General features: G+C 48.2%; 1 protein-coding gene across 6 annotated transcripts in view; it reads left to right on the forward strand.

Annotated features, from left to right (window-relative positions):
- Window positions 1-15,825, forward strand: part of Zfhx3 (zinc finger homeobox 3) — a 682,326-nt gene that overhangs the window by 625,595 nt on the left and 40,906 nt on the right. For all 6 annotated transcript variants that reach the window (XM_030243257.1, XM_030243258.1, XM_011248284.3 and 3 more), the window contains one exon: window positions 9,617-9,724. In XM_030243257.1, coding sequence (XP_030099117.1) covers window positions 9,617-9,724 — 108 coding nt within the window. The remainder of the gene's footprint in view (window positions 1-9,616; window positions 9,725-15,825) is intronic.

Genomic DNA, 15,825 nt, shown 5'->3' on the forward strand with positions numbered 1-15,825 from the left:
TTTCTTCAGTGGGGGCGGGGGAGGGAGGTGGTGGAGGGTAGAGGGGGCAGGAAAGAACCAGTACCCATCCAAGAAGCTCCCATCTGCAGCCCTCCTGTGGTCCTGCACCCCTGATTTTGACTGCTCCCTTCCCCCTCCCGCAGCCCCTGCAGATATTTTAAATGATGCATTCAAGACTTTGAAATGTTTTGGTCTCCTGAGTGTGAGTGTGTGAGTCCTTCTCTCCTCTCTATCCAGAGCCTCTCTCCCCACTCAGCTCCAGGGACCCTCACCTCACAACTGGCATGTCCTGCGACTTGCAATGCCTGCCTCCATCCTCCCTTCCCCAAGTAGCATCCTGAGTTGTAATCAGTATTTTTCTCCCAGCGACAAAGTTGGTTTGTTTAACTGGCTGGAGAGAGGCACCTTGCTTGGTATCCAGGGCCTTGTGTTGTGCATGCCTCTGTTTTCCAGGATATTTTGGTTTGTTGTGAGGTCAAACCGTGCAAAATGCTGTTTTACAAGAAGGGAGAAAGAGAAAGGTATGTGTCAAGGTGTGTTTGTCAGATCATGTTCTAAATGAAGTACAATGGAAGGTAAGGGTTTGTTTTGTTTGTTTGTTTGTTTTTGTTGTTGTTGTTGTTTTGTTTTGTTTTTGTTTTGTCCAAAGAAAGGAAAAAAACCTGCAAATCCACTGAGCTCCCAGAGAGCACGCCTCCTTTGTCGAGGCACTGACATTGAAGTGTAATTTTTCATGGTTATTTGGACTGGAAAATGGGGGTTGGGGGGAGAAAGGGAGAGATGGGTCTGCGATTATTCCCCATAAATGACAACACAATCACATCACGCTCCGCTACAAACTTGCTCAGGGAATTTGCCTGGTTTTGTTTTTTGTTGTTGTTGTTGCTGTTGTTGTTGTTTTTTAAAAAAACATTTTACGTGTGGCAGCAGCAGCAGCCGCCAGAGAGCTCCACAGAAAGTCCAGGGACGCTAATCTCTGCTGAACTCGGTTTCCTCCTGAGTTCTAGGCCCTGGCTGCGCCCCTTACTTAGCACGCGAGTCGCGAGACGGTTTCCAGAGCTGGGTCTGTATTTTACAAACTGGAACTCACACCTCTCAGTCATTCTATTTCATTTCATTTGAAACCTTCCCATGAATAGCCACCAGGCGAGTCCGTGACACATCCGTTCCGTTGTGCTTTGTCCCCGATCAGCTGCTTTTATCCTTTCTGGGATTCTGCAGGGGGCAGCCCAGGTGCTTCTGCTGAGCCCACAGATAAATGGGACCCGGTGCCGTGCGGGCTTTAGGCGTTTCCTCCCTTTTTCTCCTCTCTTGACCCCCACCCACCCCCTTAATTCTAGTGTGGTTTTGACAAACTGTTCAAATGACCAAGTGGCCTTGCCTGGAAGAGGAAAATGGCAGCGAGCTTCCAGGCCACACAATGGTAGCGTTCTTCGCTCCGTTCAGTGTTGATCCCACAGGAGGGACTTTTCTCTGCAAGGCCACAGGCTCCAGACCCACACGGGCTCCATCCCGTGACTGCTGCAGTCTGAAGTGAAGTCGGTATGAAGGGGAAGAGGCGAGGAGCCTCCCGAGCTGCCTCTGGCCGCACGATCCCCATTCTTCTTGCTTCTGTAAACATCGGCAGGATCTTCAGATATACAAAGGCATAAATGGTCTCTATCCCCCAATTAGTCATTTTTAATAGTACCCAGAGTTACCTTCCCAGTGTCGACTCTCCTAGCTCGGTGCCAAAGGCAGGTTGGTGGGATGGAGGGGGGGCAGTGGTGGTAAGAAAAGAGATCAGGGCAGTGGCAAGGAGGCTGGATTCCTTCACTGTCTGCCTTCCACAGAGATTTTTCTGAGAGGCTCCTGGGAGGCTGGTAGCTTCGTACCTAGACCTCAAAGTGCCATGTGGAAAGCCAGGTGTAGCTGCCGGATGTCTTGGCTGAAATGAGCACCTCCCCGAGCAGAGAATTCCCTCTCAGCCAAAGGTCACTTCAAAGACCCACGGGAGAAGCAGCCTCTCACTGGGGAGCGGGCACGCATCTGATCCCATTGGGTTCTCCCTAGCCCTTTCCTGACCGAGCCCTCCTGGCTTCTTCCGGTGGGCTGGAATGTGTGGGTAGACGTCATCTCTGTCATCTCCAAGAAGGTGGTTTTTGTATAAACTGTGTGTCATGAGTCTTCTTTTCCCAACCACCAAGGTGAGAAATTGGCCTGTAGTCATTCTTGCCCTGACAGTCCTCCTGGCTGGTAGAGGGCAGTCATCAGCAAACCTAACAGAGCTTAACACAGACACAGACACAGACACAGACACAGACACAGACACAGACACAGACACAGACACAGACACAGACACAGACACAGACACAGACACAGACAGACAGACACACACACACTGCCCCATGGGGCTATTTTCCTCGATGGATCTATAAGAAGTATAAAATGGAACAGACACAGTTTTTTGGCAGCTTAAAGATAAAAAAAACTCCAGGTAACCGCTATCAGGTAGATGCACACATCTGTGCCCTTGTTCTTGGCTCGTGGCGTGCATGAGGATGCACACCCCCCCACCATGAGTAGCTGAGGACAAGAGATGCTAAGTTGCCAGTTGGTATCTGTGGTAGGCAAGCCACACGGCCTCAGGGGGCAGCCTTGGAGCTGAGGAATTTTTACCCAGAATCCCTGAGTGTTCTAAGTCGCCTCTCAGGGAGGCTCCCAGCTGAACTATCTGGGATGGGAGGAAGTCAGCGTGTAAGGGTCAAGAGGCCATACTCGGGTATGTCATTAGGTGACTCCATGCAGGATCAGGGTGTGACGATGCGGTGTGGACACGGCAGCCCAGCGGTCTCAGAGAGTCACCTACTCGTAATGTCTTTGGTCACCTCTCAGGGAAGATGGCTAAATGTGCCGGAGGGGGCTGGGCAGGGGTGACAATGAGCCACCCTTACAGTTCTATAGCTTGGAAGGAGAAGACAAGAAACAAGCTGGGAACAGAACAGCTGTCTGTCTGTCTGTCCATCTGCACAGCCCGTTAGTTAGAAGCTTTTGTCGCGTCAGAATTTTAACATGGGATTTTTCTTATTTGAAGCCTTAGGAAGTCATCTTTTCTGCCATGGGGTTTGACCTCTCTTGCAACATAAAGCGCACACACTGTGCCTGATGTCTGTACCCAGTAGAGGTTTGCCATTGATAAGAAAGTGCCCAGAGCATCGGATACGCTAGGCCGTTTCCTCACCTTGTCCTCGTCGTGCCAACCAAGCCTGAAAGAACAGAAGTGATTGGCTAGGTGCAGAGAGCACGTGAGTCCTGGAGTCCAGGGCCTCTCCACTCAGGGGCAGACGAGGACGATGGAGAGAGGACAAAGCATAGCCTCCTGCCACCCTCCACAGAGATGCCAGCCACCCTCCATGACACCCCTGCCAGGCAGAGTGTGTGAGGTGCCTCCCACCTGCCTGGTGGGCCTTTCCTTGGGTTAATTAGGTTGCAAACAGGAGAAAGACAGAGCTTTAACCCTGCCTTCAATGTAAGCAGGTTGGTTATTTTGTTTTTCAAAGAAGAGGTCCTGCGTACAATTAAAACTTGTTTCTGGTAAACCTCATTCCAGGAAGGATGGGCTTTTAACAAAGGCCTCTGACAGCTGCAGGCTATTTCATTTTTTTTAATGCCGAATGAAAAATCAATACATTTTTCTGGGTTATACATATTCAGAACAGGCCTGATATTTCCATTATAATGGAAAGCGGGCGTCTGCACACCTCGCCCGCCTGTCAGAGCCGCGCCATCACATTTTCTAAGCCACTGCTAAATATTTCAAACCTGATTTGATTGTGGTTCATGACAGCTAATGTTTCTCAGCTCTTGAGCCTGCCGACAGGCAAACGCACCCTCTCCCCCTCCGCCGTGCGCCACCCCACCCCCTGCAGCCCCCCATAAAAGGGGATGAACGATTTCATTCTTCGGGGATCACAGATTGGTGTGTTATTTAAGTAACATGTTCGTGTGAGAGCCTGTGGTTCAGACACCCCGATTCTTAGGAGAATTTACAAATTTCTATCATATCGAGGCGTGGTGGGGGCTTTGTCAGGTTTGAATTAATCTACATTATCCTGTTAAGAGTTAGGAACAGAGGGATCAGTCTTAATCATTGATTGACTCCCCTTTCCTTCAAGCCTGTGAGCGATCTGTAAAATACCCGCAATGGACGCGTCACTCGACCCATCATGGGGGGTGGGGGTTACTTATTTTTAACTGGGACGCTCTCGTGGGTGACACTTGGGGAGCATGTGCTGTAGGCTGCTGGCTGTTTTCTGGGTTTGGCTTCTGCCTTGTTCCTCCTTCCACACACCCAAATCCAGGATGCTTATGAAACTCATACAGATCCCCACAGAGCTGCCAGCTGACAGACTGCCTCCTTCAGGAGAAATCACGGGGGGGGGGGTAGGGGGGACTCTCGTTGTCACCTTGATCAGGAGGGAGGAGAGAACTGTAATGGTTTACATCTGTGTGGAGCAGAGCTATGTGGGTGGGGTGGGTTTTTTTTTCCCCCACCCTAGGTCTGTGGTGCTATGTCCTCAACCCCCTAGACTGCTTCTTTTAGGGTCACCTGAGGGCTCTGTCCTTCACCTCACCAGAGGCTGAGAGTGACTAGAGCAAGATGGGATGGCCCAACAAGGGGAGTAAGGAGGTGTCTACATCTCTGTCCGAAGTCATCTTTTACTTGGCAGTGGGAGGCAGATGGTAGACCATCTGGAAGACCGTGCTGGTTTGCACAATTTCCTTGCATCTCTGGGCTGTGGGAGAGTTCCCATTGGTAGAGTGCTCAGGCATGGAGCCCCTTTTCAACCCCAAGCATATGGAGTGGTGGCTTGCTTGCTTGCAATTTATTTATTTATCTATATATGTATGTATTGTGTATGTATGTATGTATGTATGTGTATATATATGCATGTATATGTGTGTGTGTATGTATGTGTGTATGCATGTATGTGTGTATGTATGTATGTGTATATATGCATGTATATATATGTGTGTATGTATGTGTGTGTATGTATGTATGTGTGTGTATGTATGTATGTATGTGTGTATGTATGTGTATATATATGCATGTATATATGTGTGTGTATGTATGTGTGTGTATGTATGTATGTATGTGTGTATGTATGTATGTGTATATATGCATGTATATATATGTGTGTGTATGTATGTGTGTGTATGTATGTATCTATGTGTGTGTATGTATGTGTGTATGTGTGTGTATGTATGTATGTGTGTGTATGTATGTATCTATGTGTGTGTATGTATGTGTGTATATATGTGTGTATGTATGTATGTGTGTATGTATGTATCTATGTGTGTGTATGTATGTGTGTATGTATGTATGTGTGTGTGTATGTATGTATGTGTATGTATGTATGTGTGTATGTATGTATGTATGTGTGTATGTATGTATGTGTGTATGTATGTATGTATGTGTGTGTATGTATGTATGTGTGTATGTATGTATGTGTGTGTGTATGTATGTATGTGTATATATGCATGTATATATGTGTGTGTGTGTATGTATGTATGTATGTATGTGTGTAATCCCAACTCGAGTGCAGTGGAAGCATTGGGCTGAATGATTAACAGCAAATCTGAGGCCAGTCTGAGACTTGGGTCAAAAAAAGAAAATTTCCCCTTCTCAGTTTGGCATGAAAACACATAAGATTAAGAGGAGTTACCCTAACTCGAAGGTCAGGGTTGGGCACCACCTCCGAGGTGGGTCCCAGCAAGGTTTTAGAGGCCCCTCCCCTGGTACCTTTTCCAAACCCAGAATTGTATGGGGTGGTCTGGGCTTTGCTGCCTGCCGCTGAGAACCGGGGCTGGGGTGGAGGCGACCTCCTTGCCCACGTCTGTCACAGCCTTGAGGAAGGGTCCCCGCCGTGCCCTGGTTAGGATGGTGAAGTATCATTTCTTGACTGCTCCGAGGGAAAACCGGTTGCAAACTGTCCACTTGAGCTTTGAGGGTGTCATGGCTGCCGTGAGTGTTGGCTGGAGGGAGAGCAACCTGTTCCCCTGAGCCAAGGACAGAATTTTCCAGATAAAACCCACAGCTGACCCACGTCTTCGGCCGTTCTGTCGACTGTCTGTAGTGGACCTTACAGAAAGCAGAACAGAAACTTGGCTCCTGGGGTGACCCCGGCCAGTTTCCGCCGCCAGCCACACAGGGCCAGAATGTGCAATTCGTGATATGCAGTGAGGAAAGCTGTCTCTTCATCCTATGCTCTGTCAGCTGAGATTATCCAACGCATAGCCCCAGGGAGGACTGTGACTAGCAAGCAGCCCCAGCTCAATGGCCAGGCTCTGGCTGGCATGGCCACCACACCTGTGAGGGGCCAGGGCACCAATGCTTCCTTCCCTGTGGGTTGCCCAAGCCTGGGCTTTGGTGAGAAAGCTTGCGTGACATTTCTGGGACCAGTAAAGACACACACTGTCTGCCAAGCCTCACAACCCCGAGCTGTCCAGACAGATTTGCAGTCTGCATCCCTCTTTTTTTCTTTTTTCTTTTTTTTTTTTCTTTTTCTTTTTTTAAAACTCATTTCTCTACCGTTATTGGTATTCAACTCTCACGGTTTTCCGGTTACAGTCAGCCTCGGCTTTCATCCATTTTAAAGAGCCTTTACCCCCTCTTGCTGTTGATGATGATGGTTTAAAGACAGATGGTGTAACTGCTTATGAATGTTCTATTTTATTTCCTCCGGACTAGACCATTCTCTCCGAGACATATATTGTTTCCACGTGCAGCCCAGACTTGCCTGCCTCCTAGCCAGTTGCCCTCTAGGCCTTGCCATGCAGAGGGCGACACCTGTAGGTCACAGATGGAACTGCAGCGGGACTCTCCTATTTGGCTAAATGAGACCTGGGTTTTTTGTTGTTGCTGTTTTAAAAAAAAGAAAAAGGAAAAAAAGAAAAAAAAAAAAAAAAGAAATAGGGGTGAGGTCACTGATCCCCTGTGAAGGAATTGTTCTTCTTTAAGCTCATATATAGTATTCTCTTAGTTTATAAGTCACAGGTGATAGAGCAAAGCCTAGAAACTCAAGAAGAATGGGTTTACTCATCTTGAAGAAAAAAACCAAAATTAATAAAATAATAATAATAACAATAATAATAATTTCCTGAAGTAAAGTAACCTCTTTTAACTTGCCCCCCCCCCCCTTCTTGAAACGTGTTAGCCTTTGCTTCCTGTTTGCATGGAGTAAGGAAGCAAGACAACACTCAGGCAGGCCCAGAGCGAAGGTTCTGGGACGAGTACCACAGCCCCTTCTTGCGATTTCCTCACGTATTCCTGCATCCGTAACCCGCCCACACACCTCTGTATCTGCCTCCTAAATAGACTTGCTTAGAAAGCTTCAAGCCATGAGCATCAGTCCCAGGTAATAGCTCCCAACTCTGCTTCGCAGCTGTGGGTGCTGGCCTTGACTTTGGTGGCCCAGTTGGGCATTTAACCTCCCTGTGCTGAGAGACACTTTGGCGCACCGTGTGGGGAACTGTCTCCTGTAAGAGCCAGACCGTTCCCATCTAAGGTGGTCATGGGTGTGTGTGCCAGAGAGATGTGCCCATTGAGCCATTTCTCCGCCAAATCCCATGTATATACTTTATCAATACTGCCCATGATTGATGCCATGGAACATATTTAAGATGCCCAGCTAGTGTGCATATGCTCAATTTAAATACTGGTTAACTTACTGCTGGTATTGCCATTAAACGATGGATTTTTATAGCCATCTTATCAAAAGCCTGAAACTCGCAGGCCACATTTTCCCTGGACATAAGATGGTACGTGCATCTTCTGGTACAACTGACTTGTTTTTTTGTTTTTGTTTTTTTTTTTTTTTTCCACACTTAAGCCCTTTCCCCCTCTACAAGGCCATGAATGCTGTTAATACTGAGCTGTATATCTAATGAATGTCAAGCCACGAATGCCTGGTTTTTGTCTGTGCAAACTAAGGGAAAGGCCAGGAGACTCAGCGTTAACTTTGTGGTGCAGCGAGCCAAAAAGGACACACAGGAAAACCAGAGAGCAAGCCCTGAGGTCAAGCAAAGCAAGCAGTGCCCAAGGGCTTGCCTCTGGGGCTCTCTGCTGTTGGGAAGACAGACAGACCATTCTTCAGCCTTGGAGTACATTTTTCTAGCCATTGATACCCTGCCATCTTTCTACAAGAATTAGGAAAACACAAATCTAGAATGATCCTCTTTTTGGCCTTGAGTGTGACTTATTTGACTAGTGTGGGCTAGAAGTTCAGAGGTCACCTGAATTCCTTTAAAGGTAGGGCTGAGGCCAGCCTGGGCCACAGTGTAGGACCTTTGTTCCCCAAACAAACAAAAACGTGGGCATGCGGTCGGAGATTCCTATGGCGGGGTTGGCTAGAACCCCAGTCCAGGGTTCTAAATTGTTTCCCAGGCTTGACTCCTGCTGAGTCTGTTCTGGGCTTCCTGTGACGGGTGTGGAGTGTGTGCGTGTGTGCGGCGTGTGCGTGGGTGTGGAGCGTGGCGTGGAGTGTGCGCGCGTGCGTGCTCTCGTGCTTCTGAACCAGGAGAAGTGTGCTCTTTAGAGTTCCCGCATCATGCCAAGTGATTCCCACCTTGGTTCCTTCGCTTGGTTCTTTAAAAAGTTAGTATCCCGCATGGCCCCTGTGCCATGAACGGCTCATATATGGAGGTTAGGGAATACATTTATGGGTTTGGTTCTCTCCTCCTCCTCCTCCTCCTATCTTTATTGGGAATCACTGGGTTGGCAGAGTTTCTCACAGAGTTATCCCCAGGCCCCTGTTCTTCCTCTGAATGCTGCTCCTCCTCCTCCTCCTTCTTTTTTTCTTTTCTTTTTTTTTTTTTTTGGTTTTTCGAGACAGGGTTTCTCTGTGTAGCCCTGGCTGTCCTGGAACTCACTTTGTAGACCGGGCTGGCCTCGAACTCAGAAATCCACCTGACTCTGCCTCCCAAGTGCTGGGATTAAAGGCGTGCGCCACCACCACCCAGCTTGAACACCCTCTTCTTAAATGTGTGCTTCGGTTAATGATCCAGCTGGCCAGAGGAACAGAGAAAACAATCCCCACCCCAACACCCTAAGAGTCGTTCTTTCTCCTCAACCGGGGCATGCATTTGGCTTGGTAGTTGGCCTACTTTCAGACATGAGAGTTCCGCTGTACGTCTCACCCCTCTGCTTAACCCTCCCTATGCCCACAAACCATATCACTGATGTTCTGTGACTCTTGAGGACATAAGTGGCTCCAAGAACACCTGGCCATCATGTGGCACAGGCACAGACACTGCCAGGCCAATGAGGCCTCGGCCACTGGGTCCTATCTAGTCTCCAGCCAGGGATGAGCAACGTCCTCACTCAGGTGGAGGCCCTCAGAACCTATCTGGAAATACCTGACAGATACATATCTAGCACCCACTCCGAGCCCCACGGCAGCTATCCCTGGACTGAAGTGTATCCTTAATACGGCCAACCTCGCCAGGCCACTAGGAAGGACCGTCGCTGACATCTGTCTTTTGTGGTTGGTGATTCTCAGGCACAGAGGACTAGGGAGTCCTTCATTGTCTGCCCAGCTTTCGTCCTTTACATCTTTGTCTTTCCCCTGCATTTCAGAGGAAGCCGTTGAAGATGCCGAAGGACCCAGCGAAGCATCTGCTGACCCAGAGGAGCTGGCCAAAGACCAGGGGAGCGGCAGCGAGGAAGGGCAGAGCAAGAGGGCAGGTACTGTACATAGGCATCCTCAGCCCCTAGACCTTGTCCCTGGGAGGGATGAGACTGGCACCCTTCATCTCGCCCAAAAGTGTGCAGGCTCTGGGCTTACCACAGAGGGAATTTGGTTGTTTTATGTTTGTTTGCTCGTTTTTGTTGTTGTTGTTGTTGTTGTTGTTACTCGTTTGGTTTTGGTTTGGTTTGGTCTTGTTTTGTTCTTTTGAGACAGGGTCTCACCATATATCCCTGGCTGGCCTGAAACTTGCTGTATAGACCAGGCTAGCCTTGAACTCACAAATATCCATCTGCCTCGCCTCTGCCTCTCTGCCTCTCTGCCTCTCTGCCTCTCTGCCTCTCTGCCTCTCTGCCTCTCTGCCTCCCTGCCTCCCTGCCTCTCTGCCTCTGCCTCCGTTAGAGGCAAGAGTCATCATGCCGTTTTTTCTTTCTCTTTCTCAAATTTTTTCTTTCTTTCTTTCTTTCTTTCTTTCTTTCTTTCTTTCTTTCTTTCTCTCTTTCTCTCTTTCTCTCTTTCTCTCTTTCTTTCTTTCTTTTAAGCACCCTTTTCATTGAGCACCAGCTGTCTACAGTTTCTGGGTAGTGTTTCTTAGGTAGCCATTCAGCATAGATGGCTTGTAGTCCTCCTCCTGTAGGCAGCCTGGTAAAGACATTTGTCAGGCAGACCTTGCCTTAGGTCACCCCTGATTCTCAGCCTCAAGGTAGCCAGAGGCGGTGAAGGGTGGGCATTGTTCTGCATCCGAGGACCTGAGTGGGGCCTGCATACTTTTCCCAGCATGACCCTCTCCCGGGGCGAGCGTCCACAGGGGGACAACAGTGTGGATAGGCAGGGGGACATTTTAGCAAAAGCAGAGTGAATTGAAGGGGCCAGGGCAGGAAGTACTATTTCTGGAAAAGCCAGTGCCAAGAGAGGAGAGCAGCCATTTCTCAAGATGACAGGATCTCCGTGCTGAGGGAAGAAAAGCTGAGGCCGAGGGAAGCTCAGGGTTTGGAGGGAGGAGCTGAGTCATTTCTGAGAGGATTTACTGGGCAGATAAGTCTCACAGACACCACCACCACGCTAACAGGAAGTGCTGTGACAAGCAACAGACAGTATTGTTAGGCCAACCTGAGTCTTAGCACCGTGCTCAGTATTACAAGGCTTTGATTTCCTTCTTTTTTTTCAATCTTTCTCTCCCTCCCTCCCTCCCTTCTTCTCTCTCTCTCTCTCTCTCTCTCTCCCCCCCCCTCCTTCCTTCCTTCCTTCCTTCCTTCCTTCCTTCCTTCCTTCCTTCCTTTTAAGAAAATATTTACCTTTTAGAGTCTGTATTGGTTGTGCCTTTGTGACTTTTGTAGGCAAGACTGCTCTTAAATCACATTGAGGGTTGGGGCTTGGCCTTAGTTATTTAAACAAGATACGGAATCTTGGAGAGAGGCCAGAGGAAAGCAATGAAAGTGACTGAAGCCTGGGAAATCCTGCCTCTGTGAAGAGACTGCGGGAATGGGAAAGGGCAATGTCAGAAGTCTTCGAGATCAGAAAAAACCAAGCAGGCGCAGGGAGGGGACATGCCGTGAAGCTCAGTGCTCAGTGCTTGCTGAGAGTGAAGGATGGGATCAGACACCCTGGGAGAGCCAGGGACGAGGGGCAGGTACTGTTGTAGGAGGCCCCTTAAACATGGGGAGGGGTGTTTCCACCTGTGTTACTGTCTTAGTTAAGATTAGTTCCATTGCTGTGAAGGGATACCCTGGCTAAGGCAGCTCTTAAAAGGACAACATTGAATTGGTTGGGTTTGGCTTTCAGTTTCAGAGGTTTAGTCCATTATTATCATCTTTTTTTTTTAAAGATTTATTTATTTTATGTATATGAGTACACTGTATCTGTCTTCAGACACACCAGAAGAGGGCATCAGATCCCATTACAGATGGTTGTGAGCCATATGCGGTTGCTGGGAATTGAACTCAGAACCTCTGGAAGAACAGTTGGTTCCCTTAACCACTGAGCCATCTGTCCAGCGTGCAGGCAGACATGGCCTGGAGGAGCTGAGAGTTCTACATCTGGATCCACAGGCAGCCAGGAGGAGACATTCTTCCACAGGCAGCCAGGAGGAGGTTCTGGATCACACTGGCCAGACTTGAACGTATATATGAGACCTTAAAGTCCCATCCCCAATGTAACCCACTCCATTCTAACAAGGCCACACCTATTCCAACAAGGCCACACCTCCTAATAGTGCCTCTCCCCGTGGGCCAAGCATATTCAAACCACCACAGTTACCTTGGCTACACCGAGACCCCAGTCTTTACTAAACAGTTAAGGTAAGCTATAAATAGACAGTCTAGATAGCAGCCAAACATCATGTGCCCCGAGGGGAGAGCTAACAGGCCCCCAAAGCCCTATGTGACCTTCTAGGTCATCTGTGTGTTTTCATGGTCTGGGCGCTTGATTTCTAATCACAATCCTCCCATTAGTGGGTGACAATACTTAGTCTCTAAACCTTTCTGTGCCTCTGTGTTTAAATGAGATAGAGATTAAGAATAATGCCTCGTGTGTATTATTTTACTATGGGAAGCTTAGAACAAGGTCCAGCACATAGTAAGTTTTGTGTGTGAAGTTTAACAGTCAATCAAGAAGCATGCGGAAAACCAGTAGCAAGCTTCTTAGCCTTGTCCATTTAAAATACTATACGTGTGTGTGTGTGTGTGTGTGTGTGTGTGTGTGTGTGTGTGTGTGTACATGACCACTTCTGGGAATTTTGAAAAGTTATCAGGAGTGGCAAAACAGGGGATGGTCTGGCCCCTGATATTTGATGTGTATATTCCCTGTACCCCATGTGGGTCCTAAAGACATTATTAAACAACCATTGCTTGCAAAGCTCCTACTGTGTGCCACAGCCTGTGCAGCCACTTCGCGTTGTGCTTTTCCCACCCGTGCATCCTGTACGGGACAGGCTTTGTTGAGGGCAGTTCAGTTAAACTCATTCAGCCTTTATGATGCTGAGTGAGCACTGCCTTCCCTCTTAGAGCCAGTGGACATGCCCAGCAACCAGGCACTGGATGGCGTGAAACGAGAATCACGGAACACACATCTGTAACAAGGCTCTCTCTGTATGCATTCATCCATGCAGTGGGCCCACCTCTCAGTCTTTACCTCCAGAAGATGGGGAGAAACAGCAACTTAGGGGTGCACTTTGTCAGAGGCACAGAAATAAAGGCGTCTTTGTTGACCCCTTTTAGATGAGCCTCCTCTGACCTGAAGTGTAATTTTGTAATGACAGGCTTTATCAAAGCTCTTGGGACCATTTTTGAACTTGGACTGGGTATGGGTGCCGGCAACCTTTCTGTACCTTCTTTTTGGGTCCTTGTTGGTATTTTGTAAAAACTATTATTAAGAAAAAAAGAAAAAGAAAAGATCTACGTTTCTTTCATTTGTTCCCCAAATTGAGCTGTTCCTATCTGATCAAGCATGATGGGGGCGGCTTCCTCTCCACAAACAAGTAAATAGCGATTTCACAATTTGTCGTGTTGATTAGTGGCTGCTGCCGATGCAGATTAATAATATTTCAAATGGGTCTGGATAATTGGCATTTTTCTCAGCTATTGATTATGTAGTTTGGAGGATTGTGCAGGAATGGATAATCTTGAAGATTTTAGTTCCACGTCTTTTGTTTCTTTTTATTGGGACAAGGTTTGTGTGCACCTCTCCTTGGGCTCCTCAGTGATACAGTGAGGTTGCTGACCCTTGCGTGGCCCCAAAGCAAACCAGGTAGTCATCTGTCAGAGAGCCCAGTGCCTGTGTCCCTTCCTCCGTGCCAGGCACTAGGCAGAGTCCCAAGGATCACAAGTTTAGAGAGGCCTTGGTCTTCAGGGTATGTGATGTTGTCTTGGGGTTTTCAGAGTGTTTGCCATCAAAAGAATATCGCAGGGACTTGTCCGCTGTTCAGAACGTTCAGCGCCTTATTGGAGCTCATGATTCTGAGGAAGTGAAATTTAAGTTTTGTTTCATTTTAGCAAATACAAATTCAAGTAGCCACATCATATGGCTCAAAGAGAACAAGACTAACCCCCAAAGAACCCATCACAGGCACTCTGACTCTGTGATTAGCTAAGCTGCCTGTATGACCTTCTGTCAGGTATGCCACAGGCTCAGACAGGTGCTGCCTGCTTCCTAGCTGGCTGGGTGGGGCTTATGACCCCAGTCACAACCCCTGTTTTATCCCAGTTGCTAGTGCTTTCCCTTGATGCCACGGGTGCTCTCCAGACATGAGCATAGCCTGTTCTCAACCCTATTGAATTTATACCCTATAGACTTTGATAAATTTATAGATGCTATAGACATTTTTTAAAGATTTATTTATTTATTTATTATATGTAAGTACACTGTAGCTGTCTTCAGACACCCCAGAAGAGGGCATCAGATCTCATTACGGATGGTTGTGAGCCACCATGTGGTTGTTGGGATTTGAACTCAGGACCGTCAGAAGAGCAGTCAGTGATCTTAACCGCTGAGCCATCTCTCCAGCCCTATAGCTGCTATCGACATTTATACCCTATAGACATTTATATCCTATGGACATTTATAGACAGCTACCCTCTCATTTCTGCTATCATGCGGTCTAGGAAGGTTAGCCGGAATGGGCTCAGGCAGGGCGCAGATAGAGAACTGCATCCCAGCCTGCCTACCCCCACCCCCATCCCCACCCCCACCCCGGACCCTAGGACAGAACCTACTCTTAACAAAACAGACCCCCCCCACACACACACACACACATACTTCTCGGGTATGGGCTTCTTAGTCTAAGGACTTGATCCGGTTGACTTCTCCAACCGAAGAATGAGTAACAGACCCCAGAGTTGTAGGGTGAAAAATGAAGATACAGGTGGTACCAGTGGGTACAAAAGTGACCTGGATCTTCGTCTGCTGGGGCTGTGGCTGTGGCTGTGGCCGCTGATGGCTCCGCTTGTAAAACCACTTCCAGAGGCAAGCCCGATGGCCTGAACTCCATCCCTGGACCCCCTCCCCCACTACACACACACACACACACACACACACACACACAGCGGAAGGGAGAAAACCAGCTGTGACTTCCACATGTGCACCTTGACACATTTGTGTGCTTAGGATGCACACACACTAAATACCAAGAACCTCAGGTCACTGCCAAGGAAAGAGCTCTAGGTGTGAAGTCAGGAAGGCTAGTCACTAGCTAGTGTGTAACACTGGCTGGGGGAATTTAGTTGCAGACACCTTGAGCGCACGGCCTGTTAAAACACAGTGCACTAACACCCACCCGTGGGCGCCATGGTCGTGAGTAGTGGTGCATGTACCAGCCACTGGTTAGCAGGGTCACCACAAGTGTGAAGCTTTCCTCCGGGCCACTGGTGGCAGGAGCGGGGCGGGGGAGTGGCTCTGCTAATGCACTGCCATTTCCTCCATCCAACTCTGTGGTTTCTCCTCTGTGGAACTCGAACATGACCCCCCTGTCGTCATTTGCCGGAGTGGATTGGAGCATGAGCGTTTGAGATTGAAGAGCCCCCAGTGTCCCCCACTGAACGGTGATTAATGCTGTGATTAGCCAAAGCCAATCATTAATTGCTATAAATTAAGTGATAGACAATTAATGCGGCGCTTTATCACCAATAATTAGGGGACAAGATGGAGTTCTTGGCAAAGAACCATCGTGAGATGGTTATTGAAAGGCTGCAGCCACCATGGTCTCTAGCCACAGAGCGCCACAGTCTGGCTTCAGGGGACTTGAGACAGAATGACTCTTGTTTTGTAAGAGGGGGCGGAGCACCAGCCTAGTCTGGAACAGAGGCATGGTGATGCTCTTAAAAGTCCCCAACTGCTGTGCCTGTGTATACTTTCGTTAAATTTTCTGTTAGAAGTGTAGTTTGAGTGCTCTCTCTTTTCTGGAGATGGGGCCCAAAGGGATTCCACTCCTATGTATTTATTTATTTATTTATTTATTTATTTATTTATTTATTTATTTTTCAAATCCACGACGCTCACCTAACACAGAGCAATTAGTGCATCGGAGCGTCCATGATTTGAATCTATGGGAGATTGCTATTAGAGAGGGAATTAATGGGTAGCTGTGGGGGAAAGTGTGTTTATGGGG

This window comes from Mus musculus, chromosome 8 (assembly GCF_000001635.26).
Source record: "Mus musculus strain C57BL/6J chromosome 8, GRCm38.p6 C57BL/6J".
Taxonomy (NCBI): domain Eukaryota; kingdom Metazoa; phylum Chordata; class Mammalia; order Rodentia; family Muridae; genus Mus; species Mus musculus.